At 46.6% G+C, this 21,129-nt stretch overlaps 1 protein-coding gene across 2 annotated transcripts in view; it reads left to right on the plus strand.

The window, feature by feature from the left end:
- LOC119185974 (uncharacterized) overlaps window positions 1–21,129 on the plus strand; it is a 123,649-nt gene that overhangs the window by 46,629 nt on the left and 55,891 nt on the right. For both annotated transcript variants that reach the window (XM_075879362.1, XM_075879363.1), the window contains exons 8-10: window positions 285–417; window positions 3,430–3,683; window positions 13,059–13,128. In XM_075879362.1, coding sequence (XP_075735477.1) covers window positions 285–417; window positions 3,430–3,683; window positions 13,059–13,128 — 457 coding nt within the window. The remainder of the gene's footprint in view (window positions 1–284; window positions 418–3,429; window positions 3,684–13,058; window positions 13,129–21,129) is intronic.

Raw genomic sequence — 21,129 nt, forward strand, 5'->3', positions numbered from 1 at the left:
CTACATGTTGAGATGACGCACCACAAAAAACTTCTTTGTGCCCTGGTGCAGCCGTATTGCATTAAACGATTGCTTTGTGGAAATAAAACAATCGATTCAAAATAAGTTCACTGCCAAGTCTTAATTCTTATAACGTCATGATTTGTTGCGACCACATTCATTGCTTCACCCTTGTAGTAAAACTGTTTTTATTGGCGGTTTTTCATTAGAGGTGTTGTTTATATGCTAGAAAATTATAGCAGTTACTTAACTAGGTTATACTATTATACCATATTCACTTGCAGCTGACACACCTGAACTGAGTGGCAGCCCTGAGGTGTTCACACTTCCCGTCAATGTGAACATGAGGCGGAAGCGTGCAACAAGGAATGTGTCTCCTCTTGTTCTACCGGAATCGTTGCCGGAACACCTTACGGAGTATGTCTAAAATCTTTTGCTTTGGCATCCAATGATTATATACATATATGAAAGAAGTGTATACTTAAGGGCTCGTTTTTCAGTGTTTTACACAATAATTGTGAGATATAACAGACTATATTGCCAAGGAAAGTATAGGGGAAAATATTAGACCGAATTTTAATGTAAATATAAAGAAAAGTGGGTGAAAAAAATTATATATATATAATGTGTGTGTGTGTTGTATGAATATTGCGTGCGTTAGTAAGTTTTAGTTGCTAAGGGAAGTTTTTTTCTGTGACAGCCGAGAAAACTACTAGTTGCGAAATGAGTGTGCAATGCCTTTGCATGCTATGAAGTATTTCGAGAGCTTGAGGGGATTTGAGAGTGCAGTTGCAAACATTCTAAAATCCAAATGATTAGCACGCGTACACACACACACACACACACATACACACTTTGTTCAACATTTGAGAGAAGAGGTGTAGTTAAGACATTATTCTGTAAAGATAAACTGCTTTATTGTGGCTGGGAGAAGACGTCGGAGCATAAGTGGACAGGATGAACACAGATCGATTTGGAAAGCAAGAGTGTACCTGTTTGTAGCAGGAAGCCACAAGGAAATCCTTGTGTCCATATGCTTCGAGTTGTCGATGAACTCGCTCTCACGGTGCCAATTGCTAGCTTTCTGGAAGAGCGACCGCCCCGTAAAGGCGTTGGTCCCGAGTGCGAATCTCGCACCAGGACGAATTTTTTAGGAACTAAGAAGCTTTTCTTTCTGACAAATCCTTACGGATTTTCTTATAGCTTCATGCTGCAAATGGGTGATTTTCCCCTTTTTTAATCCCTCCGCCAACTTGCGGGTTTCCGCAGAACTCATCTGTAACAGACTGATTTATTAAAATTACACCAACTTGCCTCCTGTAACAGTGCACGTGCTCAATAAGTCATGACCTCGTGCTAACAGAATGCTCCGTGAAGGCCCCCTGTGTACTTTTAAAACCAGCAGGTGTTCAGTGTACAAATAGCTTCTTAGAAATAGGACTCAAACGACTATGTGCCTGCCGCTCTCTCTGCTGGCTTTCTAGAAAATGGTAAGGTGGCGAGCGGTGATGCGGCGGGGAGATTCGACGGTGTACATGAAAGGGATCGCATGTGCACGAGAGAGATTCAGTGCGAGAGTAGCCTTTCCTCGATGAGATTCAGCCTCGGCAATTATTGCGGTTTTGGCGAGTAGCAGAATCCGTTTGTTACTCCAAAAGCCGGCACGTTGCCGAGCATGTGATCTCTTGCACGTCCCGCGCAATTCAAACTCACCGTGGTCGTCGGCACTGGGAAACGCCTTTTTGAACACTCGGACTGCGTGTTCAGTTCGTGCTTTGTCTCATTGCAAGGAATCATCGATGCGAGACAGATTGTTCTTGAATCGAAGTCTATCGTGTACGCCACCACTGTGTCCAGAAGTGCACTCGATAAAGTCTCGTTCGTAACTGCAGTCAGCACCGATGTTGAGGTGCTGTGGCCCATTTTGTTATTTTACAGTTTGTTGACGTGCTCGGTGTGCCTGCATTCTTGGATAATGGCCTGCATCTCTTTTGTCTGAAACAAGCGTGTCACAATCTGCGCACGTTTGCACAGGTCTTCGTTATACAGACGTTGAGCCCGATGACAAAGGCTTTGTTTGTGCGATTTCGGGGAAGTGCCCTGCAGACTTGCGCTTTTTTCGTGTACAATGGCATTAGAGCACTGAAGTTCACGTAAGGAGAGTGTCTGCTGCGCTTGGTGGCGGGAACCATTGAATAAGTAAGTATGTGCGCGCCATCTGCCGCGGCGCCCGTGCAGCAGCTGTTTAGCTTGGCACGCTTGCCTTTTCTTAGGAGCTTCGCTTGGTGGTGACGTTGAAGTGCCGAGCTAAGGAGCTTCGTGCCTAAAAATGATCAAGCTCTTTCTTTGCAAAAAAAACTCCACTGTTCTCTGCAGAATGGGAGTGGTGTGTGGCCGAACGACCTATGTGGGGCAGACCGGGTTATCTATTAAGCGTTTAATAGAGCATTCCAGCTCACTAGGAGGTGAGTGGGAAGCACCTTCTGTTTAATTGTAGGACATGTGCCAAGAAGTAGAAGCCAGTTTTAATGTGATAACTTTGGGGAGCTCATTTTGCAGAAATCAGGACATCGGAGTTATTTGTTGAGAGTGAAAAATCACTTTATCCGTGACTGAAAGAATAAGATGCAAATAAAAGAAATATTTCAGGGTCCAAGTGGCGAGCGATGCTGTCTGCATGGCAAGCAAGTGTTCTACCACAGTCACAATATTTGTCAGAATAGCCTCGGAAAAAAAATGCACTATATCAGTGTCATGTAGTGGAAAGAGCTTACGCTTCATATATTGCGTGGCAGAAGCATACAGTCTCGCCAGGCATCAAAATATGTGAATTTAGCAAAAAGTGGGTGCTCTGAAAGGCCACCCATTATAAGGTCCTCGAACATATTTAACCATAGTCAGCAGCAGAACCATCAACAAAGGTAACAGCTCGGTAGGTTCGCGTGTTGCCCTACGGACACGTAGTGGGCCCTCCGCTGATTCACAAAGTAAAAATGGCCTAGGGGCACTTAACAACGGGGCTTGTAACAGGCATTCATCGATGCTTTGAAACGACCAATGTTACGCACACAGCCATTTGGGAAAGGGAAGGAGGTCTCGAGTTTCTCGTTACGATTCGCCGTCACTCCAGCTAAACCATTCCGACGCTCTGGGTCGGACATATTCTGTGTTCAGAAGACTACTTAAAAGGAGTGGCCTGTCTGCTGTGCTTGCTGTTCTCCTTCTGGATCGATCTGTGTAAATACACTAGCAAATAGTTGTTTCATCTCGTTTTACATCACAGTATCGTGGTTAGTTGGCGTAAAACCACCAGTAATAACTGAATGGTGGCAGAAATCCATCCTTATTTGTGGTGTGGTGTACATTGGTGTGCAAGAGTCTTCTTCAAGTTTCAGTTTGCAGTCCACACTTTTGTTTTTTTCGTTGCAGGAGATTAGAACAGGAGCCTGAAAGTGACAAAGTTGATGAATCGAACGACAAAGATGATGAATCAGACGAGTCTGACTATGGCGAGGACACGGGGGGTGCCACAGAAATCCCCAGTGCTCGAGCACCGACAGTGCCGCTTTTCCCGAGCCCAGACTTGGCAGCCTACAGGCGCATCATCCACGAGGAGATGGCCAGGTGTTACGGTGCACACATAGTGTCAGCAGTCTCAACAGCCGATTCTCCGGCAAGCACAGGTGAGCATACTAGTAATTATAGACTGTGATGGACACTGTGGAACAGTTTAACCTCCACTATAACGGAATTGTCTGTATAACAAACTACAGAAGGCTTTCAGTAAACGGGAAATCTGTTGAATGGAACTGCTGCTTATTAAATGAAACTGCCTCTGGTATATTTGGTCTCGTACTTGAATTCTACACGCTTGTTTGTCGCTTGGTAAATGGAACTCTTGTTAAACGGAATATCCTGGTATCTTTAGGTCTGTTTGATAAGCTTCCTGTAACATGCTGCCGATATGAAAGACTGTGTTTTCGAGTAGTGGAGTTTGCAGGCCTTGCTGCCAGAGGAATACATAGAACAGTGTTTTTTTTCAGCTGCACTATAGCAAGCATACGCACAACTGAAAAGGAAAGCAACTGCACATTTTGCAATAGAAGTTTACCTCTGTGAGGGTCAAATTTTTTGTGACATAACCTCCAAAGATGTTTATTTTTTTTTATTCCTGAACTAAATTTTTGGGCTATTCTATCTTTTAAAATAATTCTCATTGTTTTGAGGGACCATAAAGCATCAAGCAAAATCATAAAAAAGAAACTCTTATGATTTTTTTAGAACTACCGTAATTACTCTAATCTAACGCACACCTTTTTTTCCAATTAAGCGAGTTCATAAACCGCATGCGCGTTAGAATTGAGTACGAAAAAAAGTGAATACGGTCATTCTATCGCCATCGACATTTCCAAAATGGCCGCCCTCTTCGTGCGTCGGCATGGCGCGTCGGCCATTTCTGCCTATGTGTTTCCCATGTGCAGCACTTCGTACGTGTGCTGAGGAGTTCGTCATCTTTTAGTGCATTAGCATCGACGGCATGGAAGGGCCGACTCCAAAAACTCGAGTGCACTACGATGCCGCTTTTAAAAGAAACGTCATCGCGTGTGCAGAAACGGACAGAAATCGGGCCGCATCGCGGTCGGTCAGAGTTCCCGAAACGTGCGTGCGGGACTGGCGAAAACAAAAACAGAAGATTGTCGACAGCAAAGCTTCACGCAAAGGCTCTAGTGGACCACTGCAGGGTCCGTTTCCGCAAATTGAAGAACTGCTTGGCGAGTATGTGCTTGAGCAGCGAGCGGCACAGCGGCCCGTGACGACAGAACTGCTCCAAGTGCGAGCTATGCAATTAGCCTTAGAAAAAGGTCTAACGCGGAGCCAGTTTAAAGCGAGCGGGTGCTGGCTAACTAACTTTATGAAAAAGAAAGGCTTTTTTCTCCGAAGGTGAATGGGCATATTCGAAAAGTTTTGCGGAGGATTACGATGAAAAGCTTCACAGTTTTCAGAGGTTCGTCCTAAACTTGCAGCACAACAACGGCTACCTGCTTGGGCAAATCGGGAATGTCGATCAGACGCCTCTTCACTTCGACATGCCTGGCACCACAACCGTCGAGAAGAATGGGGCGAAGCAAGTTCGCGTGCTGACATCAGTCCACGGTAAAACTACTGTGACGGCAATGCTCTGTTACACGTCAGATGGGCACAAGCTTGCCCCGTACCTCATATTCGGAGTTCATCGGGTGTGGCAAAGACAGTTTTTTTTCCTTGTCATCCTCGTGCATTGGAATTTGCCAATAACTGGAGCACAGGTCAAAGCTTGAAAAATATTCCGCTTCTTGTAAGGAATCTAAGGCATCATCAGTGCGAGGCAAGGGATATACGTATTTTCTGGTTACATCGTTTATTGCGTGGTAGTCAACGCAGAATCGCACCGAACCGTCTTTATTTTCGTATGAGAACGACAGGTGACGACCAAGGGCTTGAGGAGGGGCGGATGATGTTTCGCTTGAGCATATCAGCAACGTGCTTGTCGATGATCTCGCATTCGCTGGAAGAAACACGGTATGGTCGACGACAGACAAAAGAAGTTCCGTCGGTGTGTATTCGATGAGCCACCGCAGAAGTCTGGCTTAGAGCAGTGGAATGTACATCGAAAAAAAATTATGCTAGTTTCGTCTGCTTGCGGGGGAGTGAGATCCGTGCTGATGGCATGGATGAGAGCCGTAGTAGGTGGATCATCTGTTGGTATTGAACGTGATTCCACCGGAGAGGTATCTGAAGCGACTACAGAGATAGGTTGTGTGTCCACGCGGGAAACTACAACAGTGCCCTTGGTCAGCAGAATCGGCTTATTGGTGATATTCAGTACTGCGAGAAATGCGGTGCCGTCGGAGAAGCGGACAAGACTCGATGAAAGTGCAATCCCTCTGGATAGACAACGGCCTGATTGACTGACTAGGACGTCACCGTGGTCCATGGAGTCAAACATAACCGTGATAACATGCTCGTGGTTAGGTGGCACAAGGAAGTCATTGGCTGTTCGTAGCGGGTCCCATGAAGATTTCGGGGAAATATCATCCGTTTCTCGCATATGTATGAGTCGTTGTCGACAATAGATTGAAGCAGCAGCATCAGGAAGAAATCCCCATCCTACATTAAGCATAAAAGCACAAGAAGCCAGCACGGAATTGAATATGATGCCGGATCCCATCAATGAAAACTCTAACGGTGCATTGGGCTGATGGCCGTAGCTGCGAGTCATTTGCGCTACGTAAGAGAGTGCCAGAATAAGGGGTGGTAACCTTGTGTAGACGAGTACACAAATCCGCATGAATAACAGAAATAGCAGCCCCCGTGTCCACCAATGCCTGAACTGCTACCCCTTCCGCATACACTAATAACAAGTTGGCTAAGCCCTCTGGAGGTCTTTGTGTTTGTTCGAGCGATGAAGCTTTCCCTCCAAAAACTGCACCAGCTAGTTTTCCTAGTGGTAGTCAGAAGTAGGTACAGCCGGTCTCAGAGGAGAAGTTGAGCGTCGCAGAGGTGAAGGGGACCGGCGGGGTCCGGGATAGCAGGGGCGAGGTGCGGCGTGTGGAGAAGTCGGACAGAAGGAACGTGTCGTAGGGCGTCGCTGGTACTGGTTCGGGGATGGCTCCGAATCCTTTTCGTAATCATCGTAGCCACAACGTTCGTCCTGTTGGCGCTTGCGGCAAAATCGTGAAATATGGCCGCGAATGCCACAATAGTAACATATTGGGTGAGGCGAGTGCCAGGGGGCGTAGTGCGCTGGAGCTGTCACAGGCGCTGGTACTGGCGCTGGGACAGGCGAGTGTGGTGCAAATGCTGCTACGTTGACTGCGCAGGAATAGGATGCGCGTGCTGAACCAAGGCAGGTGGTATGGCAGCAACATGTGCATACGTCATGGGTGGTGTTCGTGGTGCCGTAGTGTTCGATGGGAGAGCGCCAGCCATGGATGAGAGCTCTTCTTTGATGATTTCGCGCAGACCAGCAGATTGAGAGTGAGGCCGAGGGGCGGGTGCACATGGCAACCCTTGCACTTGAAGTTCCTCGCGAATCAGAGTGAGAATCAGTGCGCGCAAATCCGCATCCAAGGAAGGCAGGCTGCCACTGGCGTCTGGGTAGTCTGGGTGCAATCGAATGGCTTGGAGTTTTTCAAGATGCTGACATGTCGTGATGACGTACTCAACGGTGGTGGGGTTTTTAACAGCCAGATCGTTAAACGCGACATGGCCTATCCCTTTGATGATGTGGCGAACACGATCAGCCTCTGTCATCGCCGAGTTCACGCGGTGGCAAAAGGCAAGGCCGTTGTCAGTGTAGGAAGTGTACGTCTCCCCGGGATGTTGGGCACGCCCATCGAAGTTTTGTTTCGACACTTCGGAATCAATGTTCGGTTTCCAAAAAATCCTACGGACTTGTTAAGCAAAAGTAGGCCAATCCGAAAGCTACCCTCGTGGTTAAAAAACCACGTTTTCGCGACATCGGACAGATAGAAGGCGACGTGACGAAGTTTCTGAGGCTCATCTCATTGGTTATAAACACTGGTCATGTCGTATTCTTTTAGCCATACCTCGACATCGTCGCGTGAAAGACCACAGAATATGGGTGGGTCGCACTGCCAGGCGTTGATCCACGCAGGAATGGTTTCTAGGACAGGGGTGCTGGATGTTCCGGGCAACGGTTCTTGAGCCATGACAACGGACGGGGGTAGCAAGCGGCGACCCGACCGAAGCTCTAGAGGAACGTGACGTCGGAGAGGACTTGGGGATCGAAGCAGCCTCTACCACTCTGTAAGACAGTAGCAGCGTTGGAGTCTCGACGGCGTTTATTAGGCCGAATCAACTGATCATCTCTTCGAACAAAGACGACGTTTTTCGGGATGATGATTATATACAGATGAAGAAGATGAAGGTCAAACGTTGTCAATATTGTGCTTACAATATCTCTATTCAGAATTCCAATTTTGGCATGTCGCCAATCACATCCTCAACTTAAGAAAGGTGCCGTACTTGCTTCTCAATGCGCGCTTGGGGCAACTGTATACATTTGTTGGGAATGTTTTTAAAGCTGTCATCCTATTCAGCCTCACAACAGACGAGAATATGTGCAGTGTGCAGCTAGAGTCACAGGGAAAACAAGACCAGCTGGCCTCTTCAGATGACTTGTTTTTATTGCATATTTGTAATAGATCACGCAAACAACAGCCTTGACTCGTTAACGTAAAAAAACCATGCAGTTCTGTCATGCAGGGAGCTTATTTTTAATGTTTTGTTTCTCCTGGGCTGTGCCTCGGAGAGTTTTTGTTAATAAGGACATAGCTCTTTGTAACAAAAAACCCAAATAAAATTTAATAGAAAAGTAAAAAAGACGAAAATCCCCCACAAAACCGAAACGCTTAATAAACAGTTGACTACACAGGACGAAAATTTCTATAAACACCCAACAAAAAAAGTTCAAACTGTTCAACTAAATCTAACGTCAGAATGGCTGAGCGGTGGAGTAGAGCGAGATATCAGTGCCTTCACACGCACATGCGGAATTTCGGCGAAAATGAGCAAACCGGAACGCGGTGATTCCGGCTTTAGGAGCGAACGTGGGCTCGCTAGTGGCGATGTTCTAGCGCTAGCTCGAGGCGACGCGTCAAGCAACCTGGGTCAACGTGGCCGGGCAGCTGGACGCACAGCTCGGCACCGCAGCCCGACTGCTTTTGTTCGCCTGTCAGAACGGAAGCCCTCAGGTCCTGGGCAAGAGTTCAGGACCGTATGGCTATGGTCCCCTCGAGTGAAAACACGACGGCAGGAGGCTCCGGCCGGTTGAAGTCTTGGAGGCTCGGGCCCGACACCCGACGGCCCGTCTTCAGCGCCTGGTCTGGTTATGACCTTCCATGGCCAACGTCTTCTTCGATCTACCTCGTTCTTCGCTGCTCAGTCTTCTGCTTCCGCTCTGGCCCACTTGTGCCGTCCTGATTGCAGACGGCTCAAGTTGCGTGGTGCCCATTCATTGGCCCCTAGGATCTTCGAGTCGACTGGTGATTGGGCCACCCTCCTTCTACGTTGTTAACGTAGCGCCCTATTTCCAATGTTTCTTGTCGTTGTCTTCAGCCGGCTTTGTGTCGGCGCCTATACTTGTCTTATTTAGGCGTGGCGGAATTTTACAAGGCACTCGGAACCCTTTCAAATGAGTTTTTCTGTAAAAATTGCTGCTTGGTGCGTGGAACACATCGCTAGGAGCTTTGAACATCAAAGCATTGATTTGATTGATATGTGGGGTTTAACATCCCAAAACCACCATATGATTATGAGAGACGCCGTAATGGAGGGCTGCAAAAATTTCGACCACCTGGGGTTCTTTAACGTGCACTAAAATCTGAGCACACGGGCCTACGACATTTCCGCCTCCATCGGAAATGCAGCCGCCGCAGCCAGGATTTGAACCCACTACCTGTGGGTAAGCAACCGAGCCCCAAAGCCACTAGACCACCACGACGGGGCTAGAACATCAAAGCAAAGTTGCATATACTGATGCGTGTCGCATACAGTCAGGGAGCACACAATGCATGCCAATGTCAAAAAAATAGGTGGACACCTGTACCAGTGTACTTGCATATCAACATGGTTAACAAAAACTGACATGTTTTTGTCACTTTGCTGTACCAATACAATCCTAGCCATTGTACATATGCTCACTTTGCTTTCACAATATCTGGACCCGTTTAGTCTCAAAGACTGGTCTCATTGTGCCACGTATTATTTGTACCTAACCAACAACACACATAGGATACAATGGTTATCTCGATAATTCATTGAACCAAAGCTTTCACTGTACACATTAGTAAATGCCAGAAAATTGACAACTTGTTATATTGAACCAAAATATCTGTAAATAATCTGACAGTACAGCTCAAATGCAAGTTCACAACTAGTACCACTACCTGTAAAAATATGTTTCTCCGCACGAGATACTTCAAATCGACCTACGCAAAGTCTATTCATGTCATATCAAACCTAGCACTTTTCATCGTTCAACTGGCTAAGCGTCAAACACAAGTACGCAACAAACAGGGCTACGTGCAAAACATTTATGTCTTTTTTCCTGAGTGGAAAGTCCTTAATGAGCCACCATTTAAAACAACAGCACTCAAGTAACAGCATCCCAAACAAAACGCTTCATTTTTTTTAGCAAGTATACAACAACAATGAAAGCTCAACGCCTTCAAGCGCATTCAATGAGGCACAAGTGTTGCGACCAACAAGAAACTGACCAGACAGTGAACCGGATTCCACACCCGAACGTAGCATAGATACAACCCAAATGCGAAGCGTTGCCTCCCGGCGCACAGAGACAGGAGCGTCTGAACATCTTACTTCACCCGAACGGTTTCCTCTGTCTCACAGTCTAAACAATGCGCACTTTGAGTGCCCTCTGTAACCTGAGACGTGAGGCGAAGTGCATGAATTGCTTCGCTTCCTAAAGTTGAATGTTCTTGCAATCGGTTATCATGGTTTGCTTCGGCTTAAACTTTTTTGTGGTGTTCAGTGCTGTTCACTTTCTCAAAATGGACATTCTGTTTCGCCACGTGTCCATATGCTAAAGGCCAACATCTGACTCGATACTTACTTGGACGAGTGCTTCTGCACTCCCATTCTGCTTTCTGAGGCAAATAGTGCTGCCACTATTCAGTAAACTAACATTCCCTTTCCCTATGAGCGCGATATACGTATGATCCAGGACCATCGACGGGGTGCCTTTTGCTACCTTTACCGATTGAAAAGTATCAGTGGCCACCATTTTGGAGCCTTTGTGGTGTTTGCTGTCATCATCCCAGTGACGTTTTAGCGCTCCTTCAATTGAGCTTCTGAGAGGTAGCCAGTAATGTGCTCGGCTTTTGAGACATTATTAGACACACCTAATTCTGGATGGAACTTCTTTGTTCCCTGCTCTCGAAGCTTTTATCTACATCGTCGAGCTTCACAATATTTGTCATGGCTTTCAGGCTGCCCTTACTCGGGCAGCACTTCTTCATAGGTGCTTGGCCTCTCAGAGGTTCCCAGCAGTCCTTGTTCCTAATGGAACTACTATGTTCTCAGGTTGAGAAGCTGTTCATCACTTGACAAGCTCAGCATTGTTCATGCCTTTTAGGATGTCAATTTCTCTGCCTTCCTCTATCATAGCTCCTCGTTCCGAAGTTAGGCCGTCGCGAAGCCCGAGGCTTGTTTTGCAGGGAACTACTTCTCTCCAGCAAATGCTGCTATCGGAGGAAACTTTCACTGGTTGCCCTATCCTCTGTATCCTCAGCTGCCGCTTTTTCGCCATCGCAAGCACGAGTCGCAACTCGAGTTCTAGCCTCTCAAAATCGAGCTGCTACTTTTTTTCGTGAGTCTCATGATCTAGCAGCGCTTTCTTTTCGCACATCTCTCGCTCGAGCTGCTCCCTCTTTTAGCCTTTAGCTCCGTTTCAAGCTTTCCCTATGGCCCTTGTCGCTGTACAGCCTTTTGCTCATGCTGTCTCTGCATCCGCTCCTCATACCATACTCTAAACTGGCTCGCTCGAGACCCATGCGTTCAGCCGATTGCAACACCTCCCACATGCTAGTCATGGTTCATAAAAGTCCGAAAGTCTAGATAAAAAACAAACGGCTCGGTACTGTCGCTGCGGACGCAATTTAGTCATGTATAGAGCTTCTGTTTAATGTTTTGTTTCTCCTAGGCTGATCCTCGGAGAGATTTGTTAATATGAACAAAGCCGTATATTTAACAACCAAACCCACACTAAAGTGTATTTAGAAGGGTAAAAACCTGAAGATCTCGAACAACACCGAAACACTTAATAATCAATTGACTAGATACGACAAAGATTATCTATAAAGACCCAAGAAGAAAGGTCAAAATCTTCAACTAAATCGAACGTCCGAATGACTGAGCGGTATGAGTAAAGCGACATATCAGTGCAGCCTCACCCACACGCTCAACTTCGGCGACGATTAGCGAACCGGAACGCGCTTATTCCGACCTTAAGGGTGAACACGGGCTGGCTTGTGCGATGTGCGAACGCTGGCTGGAGGCGACGCGTCAAGGAACCAGGGTTCACCTGACCACGCATTTAGGTGTGCAGCTCGGGCCCATAGCCCGACGGCTGTTGCTGGCCTGTCAGAACCGAAGTCCGCAGGCCCTGGGCAGGAGTTCAAGACTAGATTGCTATGATCCCCTCGAGTGCAAACACGACGGAAGGAGGACCCGGCCGGTTGAAGTCTTGGAAGCTCAGGTCCGACACGTGACGGCCCATCTTCAGTCCCCGGTCTGGTGATAACCTTCCCGTACCAACGTTCTCTTCGATCTATCTTGTTCTTCTCTACTCAGGCCCCCTAGTGTCAATTTTCCTCGTCATCGTCTTCAGCCAGCTTTCTGTCGCACCGTGGACTGCTTGTGTTCTTTTAGTGTCGCGCAATTTTACAAGACACGCAGAAACGCGCACTATTCAAAAGCGATCCATACAGTACAAGGGCATCGTGCGCGCAAGAATTTGGAAAAAACAGGCCTGCCATTTACAAATGAAATCAAACAGTGGACATAACAAACGCCATGGCTGACAAGTGACAACAGCTCAGAGAATTAGCGCATGAGGCAGATAGCACCCGGATGAGGTAGTCCCATGCCAGCTACATTTGAGTGCTCTCTAACCTGTGTTAATTCCTTTGAAAACAATGTGAAAAAGTTTTAAAGGGACAGGGGTTAGCGTTACTAATGATTTCGTTAATGTTAACAGACTAAGTAAAAGTGCTAGTTACACCCAGGTAGTGATGGGATGGTATGAGCTCGAGAGCGGAGTTGTCAAGCAGATAAGCAGTGGAGTAAGGTGTTCAGGAAATGTTTAGGACTTTCCATTCAGTAGTGTTTAGGGTGTGGCTGTACTAATAGAGTAGCATTCAAAAGCACTGCATCATGTAGAATACTTCTGGAGGTGAAAAGGACACGTGCGATAGACGGGGCGGATCTTGAAATCGAGTGAACTCGGTATGCTCTGTTTCTGATGCCATGTGCAGGGGACCACATGCGTGAAACCTCAGAAGCTCCGACGGCTGGTATAGAGGCAAAAATGCACACGCCTATGAGGTGAGTTTTCAAAGCCATTTTTTTACAGTTCGACGGAATACTTTAGTCTTTACAGTGATGTAGAATAAAATATACTTGGTTCTGTGCTGAGAGTGATGAAAACTGGCATAGTATACTGCTGAATGCTTTAATCAGTAGTTCTGAATTCCGAAGTAGTAAACTCCATTAGACCTCTTAGAGGTGTCTGTAATATAGTTTGTGTTCGCATGGTTAGTGTGTGTGTACATGCACTAACCAGTCATGTAAAATCAATGTATCAATGTAAAAAGTCTGTTAGGAGATGACTGTGAGCTGTGTCGTTTAATTAAGCTATTCTTGTGTGAACTTTTTCTTTGTAAGAATAAAAATAAAATTATTGTGAGTCATTTCACTTTGCGAAGCTGGCTTGTCATGCAGCAAGGTGGCCACATGGTGGAGGCGAGACTGGTATGAAAGGCTAGGTTGCGAACGTGCCCATTAAAGTCAAAACCACTGTGACAAGTCTTCCTTGACACATCAACGATGACTTTGCCGTGGTTATGAATACACTCAAACCTCGATATAATGAACCCGGATATAATGAAATATCGGTTATAACGAAGCAAATGAAAAATTGTCTTGCAATAAAGTGTTTACAATATATACCTTTACAACAAATTTTCGAATATAGTGAGCTTTTTTATGCAAGATTTAACTTCATTATAATGCTGTTTGAATGTAGGCTTCATTGCAATGCGTAACATACGAAAGCCAGCTTACAAAAATAAAGGATATGCCCATCCTTTTAAAGCAGCCTTTGCCTGTAGACACAAACGCTTACTGGGAAGAAATGGCTTCCGGACAATATTGCCACGTTCTATTTCCCAAGTTTTGTTGTCGTTCCAAAACGCTGCACAATTCTCAGCGCAAACCGCGCCTGCAGTTTTCCGAAAGCTTCCGGACTGTAGTAGATCATTTCGATAAGATCATGCCCACCCTGCGAACTGTACAGATTATTCTGGAACCTACGCCACCGCCAGCGATAACGCTAGAAGATTCGACCACAAGAGTATAAATGCCGACGCGCTTCGCCGCTTGTCAGTAGTTGATCGACGGCCGACGTTCTGTTCGCCGCTATCAGTCCAAGACTGCTACTGTAATTGGGCTTTCCGTTTGCCAGGCACAGGTTCGCCCAAATCAACAGTTAAATTCCAACACAGTCTCCTGTCTTCGGCCACGTCACGACCCCGTGACAATATAACCCCTTCAGCAATGGTGTGTGCAGCTGTACACGTCAACTACGCGAGCAAATTGCGCACCGCGTGTTTCCCCCGCAGGGGCGCCTGCGCAGGTATGCGTTTGGTGTGTAGCGACACCACGGACCCGAGCTAACGGGGGAGTTTTGACTCCCTTCCACGCCTAGCCGTGCGTGGCTTTGCCGTGTCCGGGGAAAAGGGGATCCAGGGGGTTGAGCTGACGCTGGGTGATGGGACCTTTAAGGCCCCCCGGCAGAGGCAACATACCTCTTTGGCCCCGGCTTCACGTAGACGGCACCCCTGGGCTGACCCACCCAGGGGAAATCGGTAGTCGCCTTTTTCTGTCTCTCTCTCTCTCTCTCTCTCCCCTGATCTTCGTCTTTTTCTCTTTCAATCTTTCCTGTCATCTCCTCACTTCTGTTTACTTCCATCCTTCAGGTGGCAAGGGTTAACCTTGTGTAGTTACCCAACCTTGGGTAGTTATATTCGGTTATAGCGGCGATCCATGGCTGGCGTCTCCAACTGTTTACTATTCAACCTTGTAGCGTCCCCTTGTTGGGCTCGGTGGTGGGTGGCCACCATCGCCGCCACACTTTAAACAATCTGTATGGCTAACTTTTTCCTCCCTCTCCCTGATCGCCGCCCGAAAAGGTGGCGCATCGAAGACCCGTTCCTCCTTTCAAAACCAAAGCAGTCTTTCCCCAAGTTTCATGTCATACATAGCCAGAAAGAAAACAAAACTGTCCGAGCAATCTCCTCCTTTCTTGTCTCAAAAACGCTCACAGAAGCAATCGGGCCAGAATATCGTGTAACCAAGTTCGGAAGCGGCGACCTCCCTTTGGAGGTTCGCGACAAGCTGCAATATGACAATTTACCTAAACTTGTAGCATTTGGGGATAACCCAGTTTCCGTAGGCCCCCACAGGTCCTTGAACACAGTCCGCGGTGTCATCTCTGATGACGACCTTCTTGGATTATCAGAGAGTGAATTATTGGAAGGCTGGCAAGACCAGAATGTAGTGAAGGTTCAAAGAATAGTAATACGACGAGACAAAAAAGAAACACCAACGAAACATATTATTATCACCTTTGGTACTAGCGATTTACCCGATTCAATCGAAACTGGCAACTGCAAGCTTCAAGTCGGGCCCTACATACCAAATACTCGTAAGTGTTTCAAATGTCAGCGCTTTGGACACGGTTCACAAAGCTGCAGAGGGCGCGTGACTTGCGCAAACTGTAGCTCCAACGAACGCCCATCGCACAATTGTACTGCTGCAGCCCGCTGTGCGAATTGCAAAGGAGACCATCCCGCCTACTCGCAAATGTGCCCATCCTGGAAAAAGGAAAAACAAAATCTTCAACTCAAAGTTAAATTCAATCTGTCTTTTCAAGAGGCGCGCCAGCGCTTCTACCTCCATAACAAGCACTCTCCTTCTTTTGCAGATGTGACGCGCCAGGGCGCCATGCAACATCTTTCCACGTCTGCGAATGTCACACGAAGTGTGACTACGGTCCCGGCATCTGTGCCCAAGGCTGGAGTAGCCTGTGCTGCTCTGCCTCCTGCCAAACAGGTTCAGCAGACTTCAGAGTCTGCCGGACCCCGGACCACTGCACCTGCAGTTGCGTCCGAAACTTCTGTGAATGTGCCTGCTCATCAGGCACCATCCGCCACCTCGCAGGAGGTGATAGATACAAGTCCCATTCCTCCGGCGCCTCATACGCCGAAGGATAGGCGCAACTCTTTGGAGCGCGCCCAGAAAGAAAAACGTCGAATTACGGGGCCCCAAAAGGTCCTGTAACCTGAAGTGACACTTCTTGTACACACAGCACCACACATCTTTAAAATGACACATATAATACAGTGGAACGTGAGAGGCATACTGAGGAACATCTACGATATCCAAGAACTTCTACACAAACATACACCAAAAGTGCTGTGTGTGCAAGGAACACACTTAAAATCAAGACACACTAACTTTCTTCGAAATTACGTTATCTTTTGAAAAAACCGAGATGATACTGCCGCCTCATCCGGTGGTGTTGCCATAATTGTTAATCAAGGAACAGCCTGTACACGTTTAGCCCTTCAGACATCCCTGGAAGCAGTAGCTGTCCGAGCTGTCATCTTCAACAATTTGCAGTATATACATACCGCCACACCATCAACTGACTAAACACGAGTTTTAGTCGCTGATAGCAGAACTTCCAGAACCGTATCTCGTCCTAGGGGACTTTAATGCTCACAGTAGCTTATGGGGCGACTCTCGCTGCGATGTGCGAGGTCGCCTCATTGAACAGTTTTTTTTCTTCCGGTGCGTGCCTTCTGAATCGGAAAGAGCCGACATATTACAACATCGCTAACAATGCGTACTCAGCCAGAGACCTCAGCATAACATCTCCATCACTCTTGCCTCTACTTAAATGGAAGGTCATTATTAATCCATATGGCAGTGACCATTTTCCTATCGTTATCAGCACATCAAAAACAAATGTATGTCCTGCACAGGTTCCCAAATGGCTCACCGACAAAGCCGATTGGGAACAGTATCAAAAAATGACTCTCCTAACTTGGACTGACATGGAGTGGTTAAGCGTAGACGCTGCTGCGAGCTACCTGACAGCATTTTTGATCGATGCTGCAACGAAATGTATACCACAAACACGTGGACAGTCAGGCAAACGACGAGTCCTATGGTGGAATAATGAGTGTTGTAATGCGCGAAAGGAGAAGAACAAGGCATGGAGGTTGTTTCGGAATTCACCGACAGCCAAAAATCTTGACAGCTTTAAGAGAATAAAATCTCAAAGCAGGAGAACGCGCAGGCAGGCCCGAAGAGAAAGCTGGCACAAGTTTTTATCAGGGATCAATTCATATACACAAGAGGCTAAAGTCTGGAACATGGTTCGTAGGGTAGCAGGAAGACAAGTACATACACTCCCACTCGTTAACACACAGGGTGACAGCCTGGAAGACCAGGCAAACTTCCTCGGTGCCCACTGCGAGCAGGTTTCTAGCTCATCACACTATACTCAAGCTTTTTAAAGATATAAAGCAAGCATAGAAAAGCAGAAACTAGAACACAAGTGTACAAACTACGAGGTATACAACCAGCCTTTCAACTTAGCTGAGCTACAAACGTCGCTAAACTCCTGAAGTAATTCTGCCCCAGGCAACGATCGTGTAGTGTATGAATTGTTGAAAAACCTGCCGCTCGAAACGCGAAAAACATTACTCTCCCTATACAATGCTACCTGGTTTTCTGGCATCATCTCTGCTTCCTGGAAAGAGGCTACAATTATTCCCATTTCAAAAGACGGCAATGACCCTTCCTCAGTTTCAAGTTATAGGCCCATTGCACTTACAAGCTGCCTTTGTAAACTTTTTGAAAAGATCATAAACCGCCGACTTTTACATCTCCTTGAAACACAGTCTGCTCGACAGATTCCAGTGTGGACTTCGAGAGGGTAGATCCACCACCGACCATCTGGTGCGTATAGAGGCACAGATCCGAGACGCTTTCGCCCACAAACAATACTTCCTCTCTGTGTTCCTCGATATCGAGAAGGCTTACGAAACAACATGGCGTTTTGGCATATTAAGAGACTTGTCTCACCTGGGTGTGCGCGGTAGAATGTTTTCAATAATCGAGAGTTACTTGTCCAATCGAACATTCAGTGTCCGTTCCGTGTAGGCAGTGTTCTCTCCCAAACATTTGTCCAGGAGACGGGAGTACCGCAAGGTGGTGTACTTAGTTGTACACTTTTTATTATCAAAATGAATTCCTTGCACCCGTCCATCCCCCGCAATATGTTCTATGTACATATGTCGACGATGTGCAGCTTGGCTTCAAGTCATGCAACTTGGCAATATGTGAGCGGCAAGTTCAGCTGAGTTTAAACAAGGTCTCCAAATGGGCAGATGAAAACAGATTTTGACTTAACCCACAAAAAAGCACGTGTGTCTTGTTCTCTCGAAAGAGAGGCATGCACTCGGAACCTGACATTCGACTGAACGGGCAACCTCTGTCTGTCAAAGCCGAGCATAAATTCTTAGGCTTATCTTAGACAAATTGACCTTCGTACCACACATGAAGTATTTAAAAACAAAATGTTTAAAAGCCATGAATGTTATAAAAGTGTTGTCACGTTCTACTTGGGGTAGTGATAAGCAATGTCTCATGAACATGTATAGAAGCCTCATTCACAACCGCTTAGATTATGGGGCCGTTGTTTATCAGTCTGCGACTCAAAGTGCTTTGAAGATGCTGAATCCCGTGCACCATTTGGGCATCTGCCTTTCTACGGGTGCTTTTTGCACCAGCCCCGTAGAAAGCCTTTACGTTGAGTCAAATGAGTATTCGCTTCATCTGCAGAAAACCTACATGTCTTTTGTATATTTCCTTAAGGTGAAAGCAGACAAGAAGCACCCCTCATACTCTACTATTAATGATTTGTCGAGCTCCATTCTATTTCAAAACAGGCCTTCAATGAGGCAGCCCTTCTCAGTTCGCCTGAAGGGTCTAGCTGAAGAAACTGGAGTGTCACTTGAACACAGTTTAATGGTTCCTGTAACATACCCGCCACCGTGGCAGTGGAAGCCTATAGACTGCGATGTGTCTTTCCTAGAAGTTACTAAACATGCACCAATTGCCCATATCCGAACATACTTCCTGGAACTTCAACTCAAATACACACGTCCTGAGTTCTTTTCAGATGCTTCTAAGGCTAGCTCCTCTGTGTCCTACGCTGCTGTCGGGCCATCCTTTTCGGATGCTGGCCCTCTGCATCCCGGTACAAGTATCTTCACGGCGTAAGCTTACGCGATTTGTGGCTGCTAAACACATCAAACAACTACAAATACAAAAAGCAGTAATTTATACGGACTCCCTCAGTGTGGTAACGGCTCTGCACAATCTTAAAAAACAAAAAAACCCTGTCCTCGTCTCGCTTTACTCCACTTTATGCGCACTCTACACACTCAAACAACATGTAGTGTGCTGTGTGCCAGGGCACCGTGAGATCCAAGGCAACATGATGGTGGATCAGCTTGCTGCGTCTGTCCACGAAAGCGCTGCCACTACATTCATATATATCCCAGCCCTTGATCTTAAGCCGTTTCTCAAACGAAAGCTCAGGAACTACTGGCAAAGCAAGAGGGATCGATACACACAAAACAAACTGCATGTTACTAAGCCACACCTCAGATCAACGCTATATCACGCGTAGAGCCAAAGACTCTTCAGGCAGTCATACACACAATGCCTCATCCTCTGTCAGATCCGAAACCCCTGCGGCATTGCAGTAATTGCCAAAAAGCCCAGCACGTAGAATAGTCATGCCATCATGTCATTTCTTGCCATGGCAGCTTTTAACGCTAAGCATGAATGCATGGGTCCGATTTCGGGCCACGGAATCTGCACTGCAGTCGAAGTTAAATGCGAAAACAGCCATACGTTTAATTTTGGTGTGTATTGAAGAACCAAGAATAGCGAACAGTGATCAGAGATGTCCTGCTATGCCATGCTTCGGAATAGTTTTTTTTCAAATGGCACCACAGGTTACCACGTGCTTGTGATGGCACAGTAATGCTAGTGACCACTCTTAAGTGATCTTTATTCGCGTGAGGTAGGAATGGGCTACAGGTTTGGTGAGGTGAACTTCAGCTGTTCAAGCTGGGGATTTCTCCTTGGTGTAGCAACTGTGTAGATGCACCGCTCAGTTTTAGTGTGCATTGCTGTGCCTGGGTGTCATACAGTAAAACATTGGCGATACGAATGTTGCAGTGTCACCAAAAATATTCGAATCATGTGAACTTCGTATCACCAGACAATATAGAGTATGAGCATCAAAAAAAAAAATCTGGCATGCATTTCTATTACTGCGTCTTGGGGCCACAACGCCGCGAACTGCTTTGAATACTTTCCAGTGAAGTTTTTAGGCAGGGAAATGCATGGTACCCTGCGTGTAAAAGACACCTCAAGTAAAAGACTAGAATTGCTGTCCATTGCACGTCCCTCGTTTTCTTGCAGTATTTTCTACAGAACAGTATTTTCTTACCGCGGTGTTGTAGATGTTTCTTTGGGAGATTTAGGGCAATGCGAGCACCATGGGAGAGTTTTCAGGTCTGCGTGTCCCCAACAGTCGCGCATGTTGATGTTCCGAGGCCTAGCTCTTTTGCAGAGACCGTCTTCTTCATCTTTCAGTCCTCGTTCACCATTCATAACATGTCTCAATGCTCGAGGACACGGCCCCCATTGTTGTCCACATGTGGCTGCCACATCGACAGCACCGCATTCCTTGAAGTGTAAAAAAAAAGATCGCGTCGTCAACGTTATCTGTAATCTCTACATGAAGGCATACGAAAGTGCATTAAGGCTTTCAAAATTAGTTCATGCAATCTTGGAGGCTACGACATGTCATTGAAGGTATAGTTTACTGAAATTGACGAGAAAGGACTCTGGCACTGCGATTGTTCAACCCCCATGGTAATGATGGCTACTACACGGATTTCCTAGGCTTCTTGCTTGCGGGCTTCGAACCCACTTGTGGATTTTTTTATTGGGGTTTTGGTTTTGTTTTCAATGAAAAAAAGAATGAAGGGACCCTTGTGGGCTTCTTGAACAGATTTGAATTGGTGAGCCTGAAAAGCCAGAAAGGTGTAGCGCAACAGCTTGACCTTTGCTAATTTTTTTGCGGCAAAGTGAATTGAGGCCACATGGAGCCAAATTGTGCCGAGAGAAATTAGATTACACAATTTCGTGGACTACCCATCATTTAAACTCTGG

This window comes from Rhipicephalus microplus, chromosome X (assembly GCF_043290135.1).
Source record: "Rhipicephalus microplus isolate Deutch F79 chromosome X, USDA_Rmic, whole genome shotgun sequence".
Taxonomy (NCBI): domain Eukaryota; kingdom Metazoa; phylum Arthropoda; class Arachnida; order Ixodida; family Ixodidae; genus Rhipicephalus; species Rhipicephalus microplus.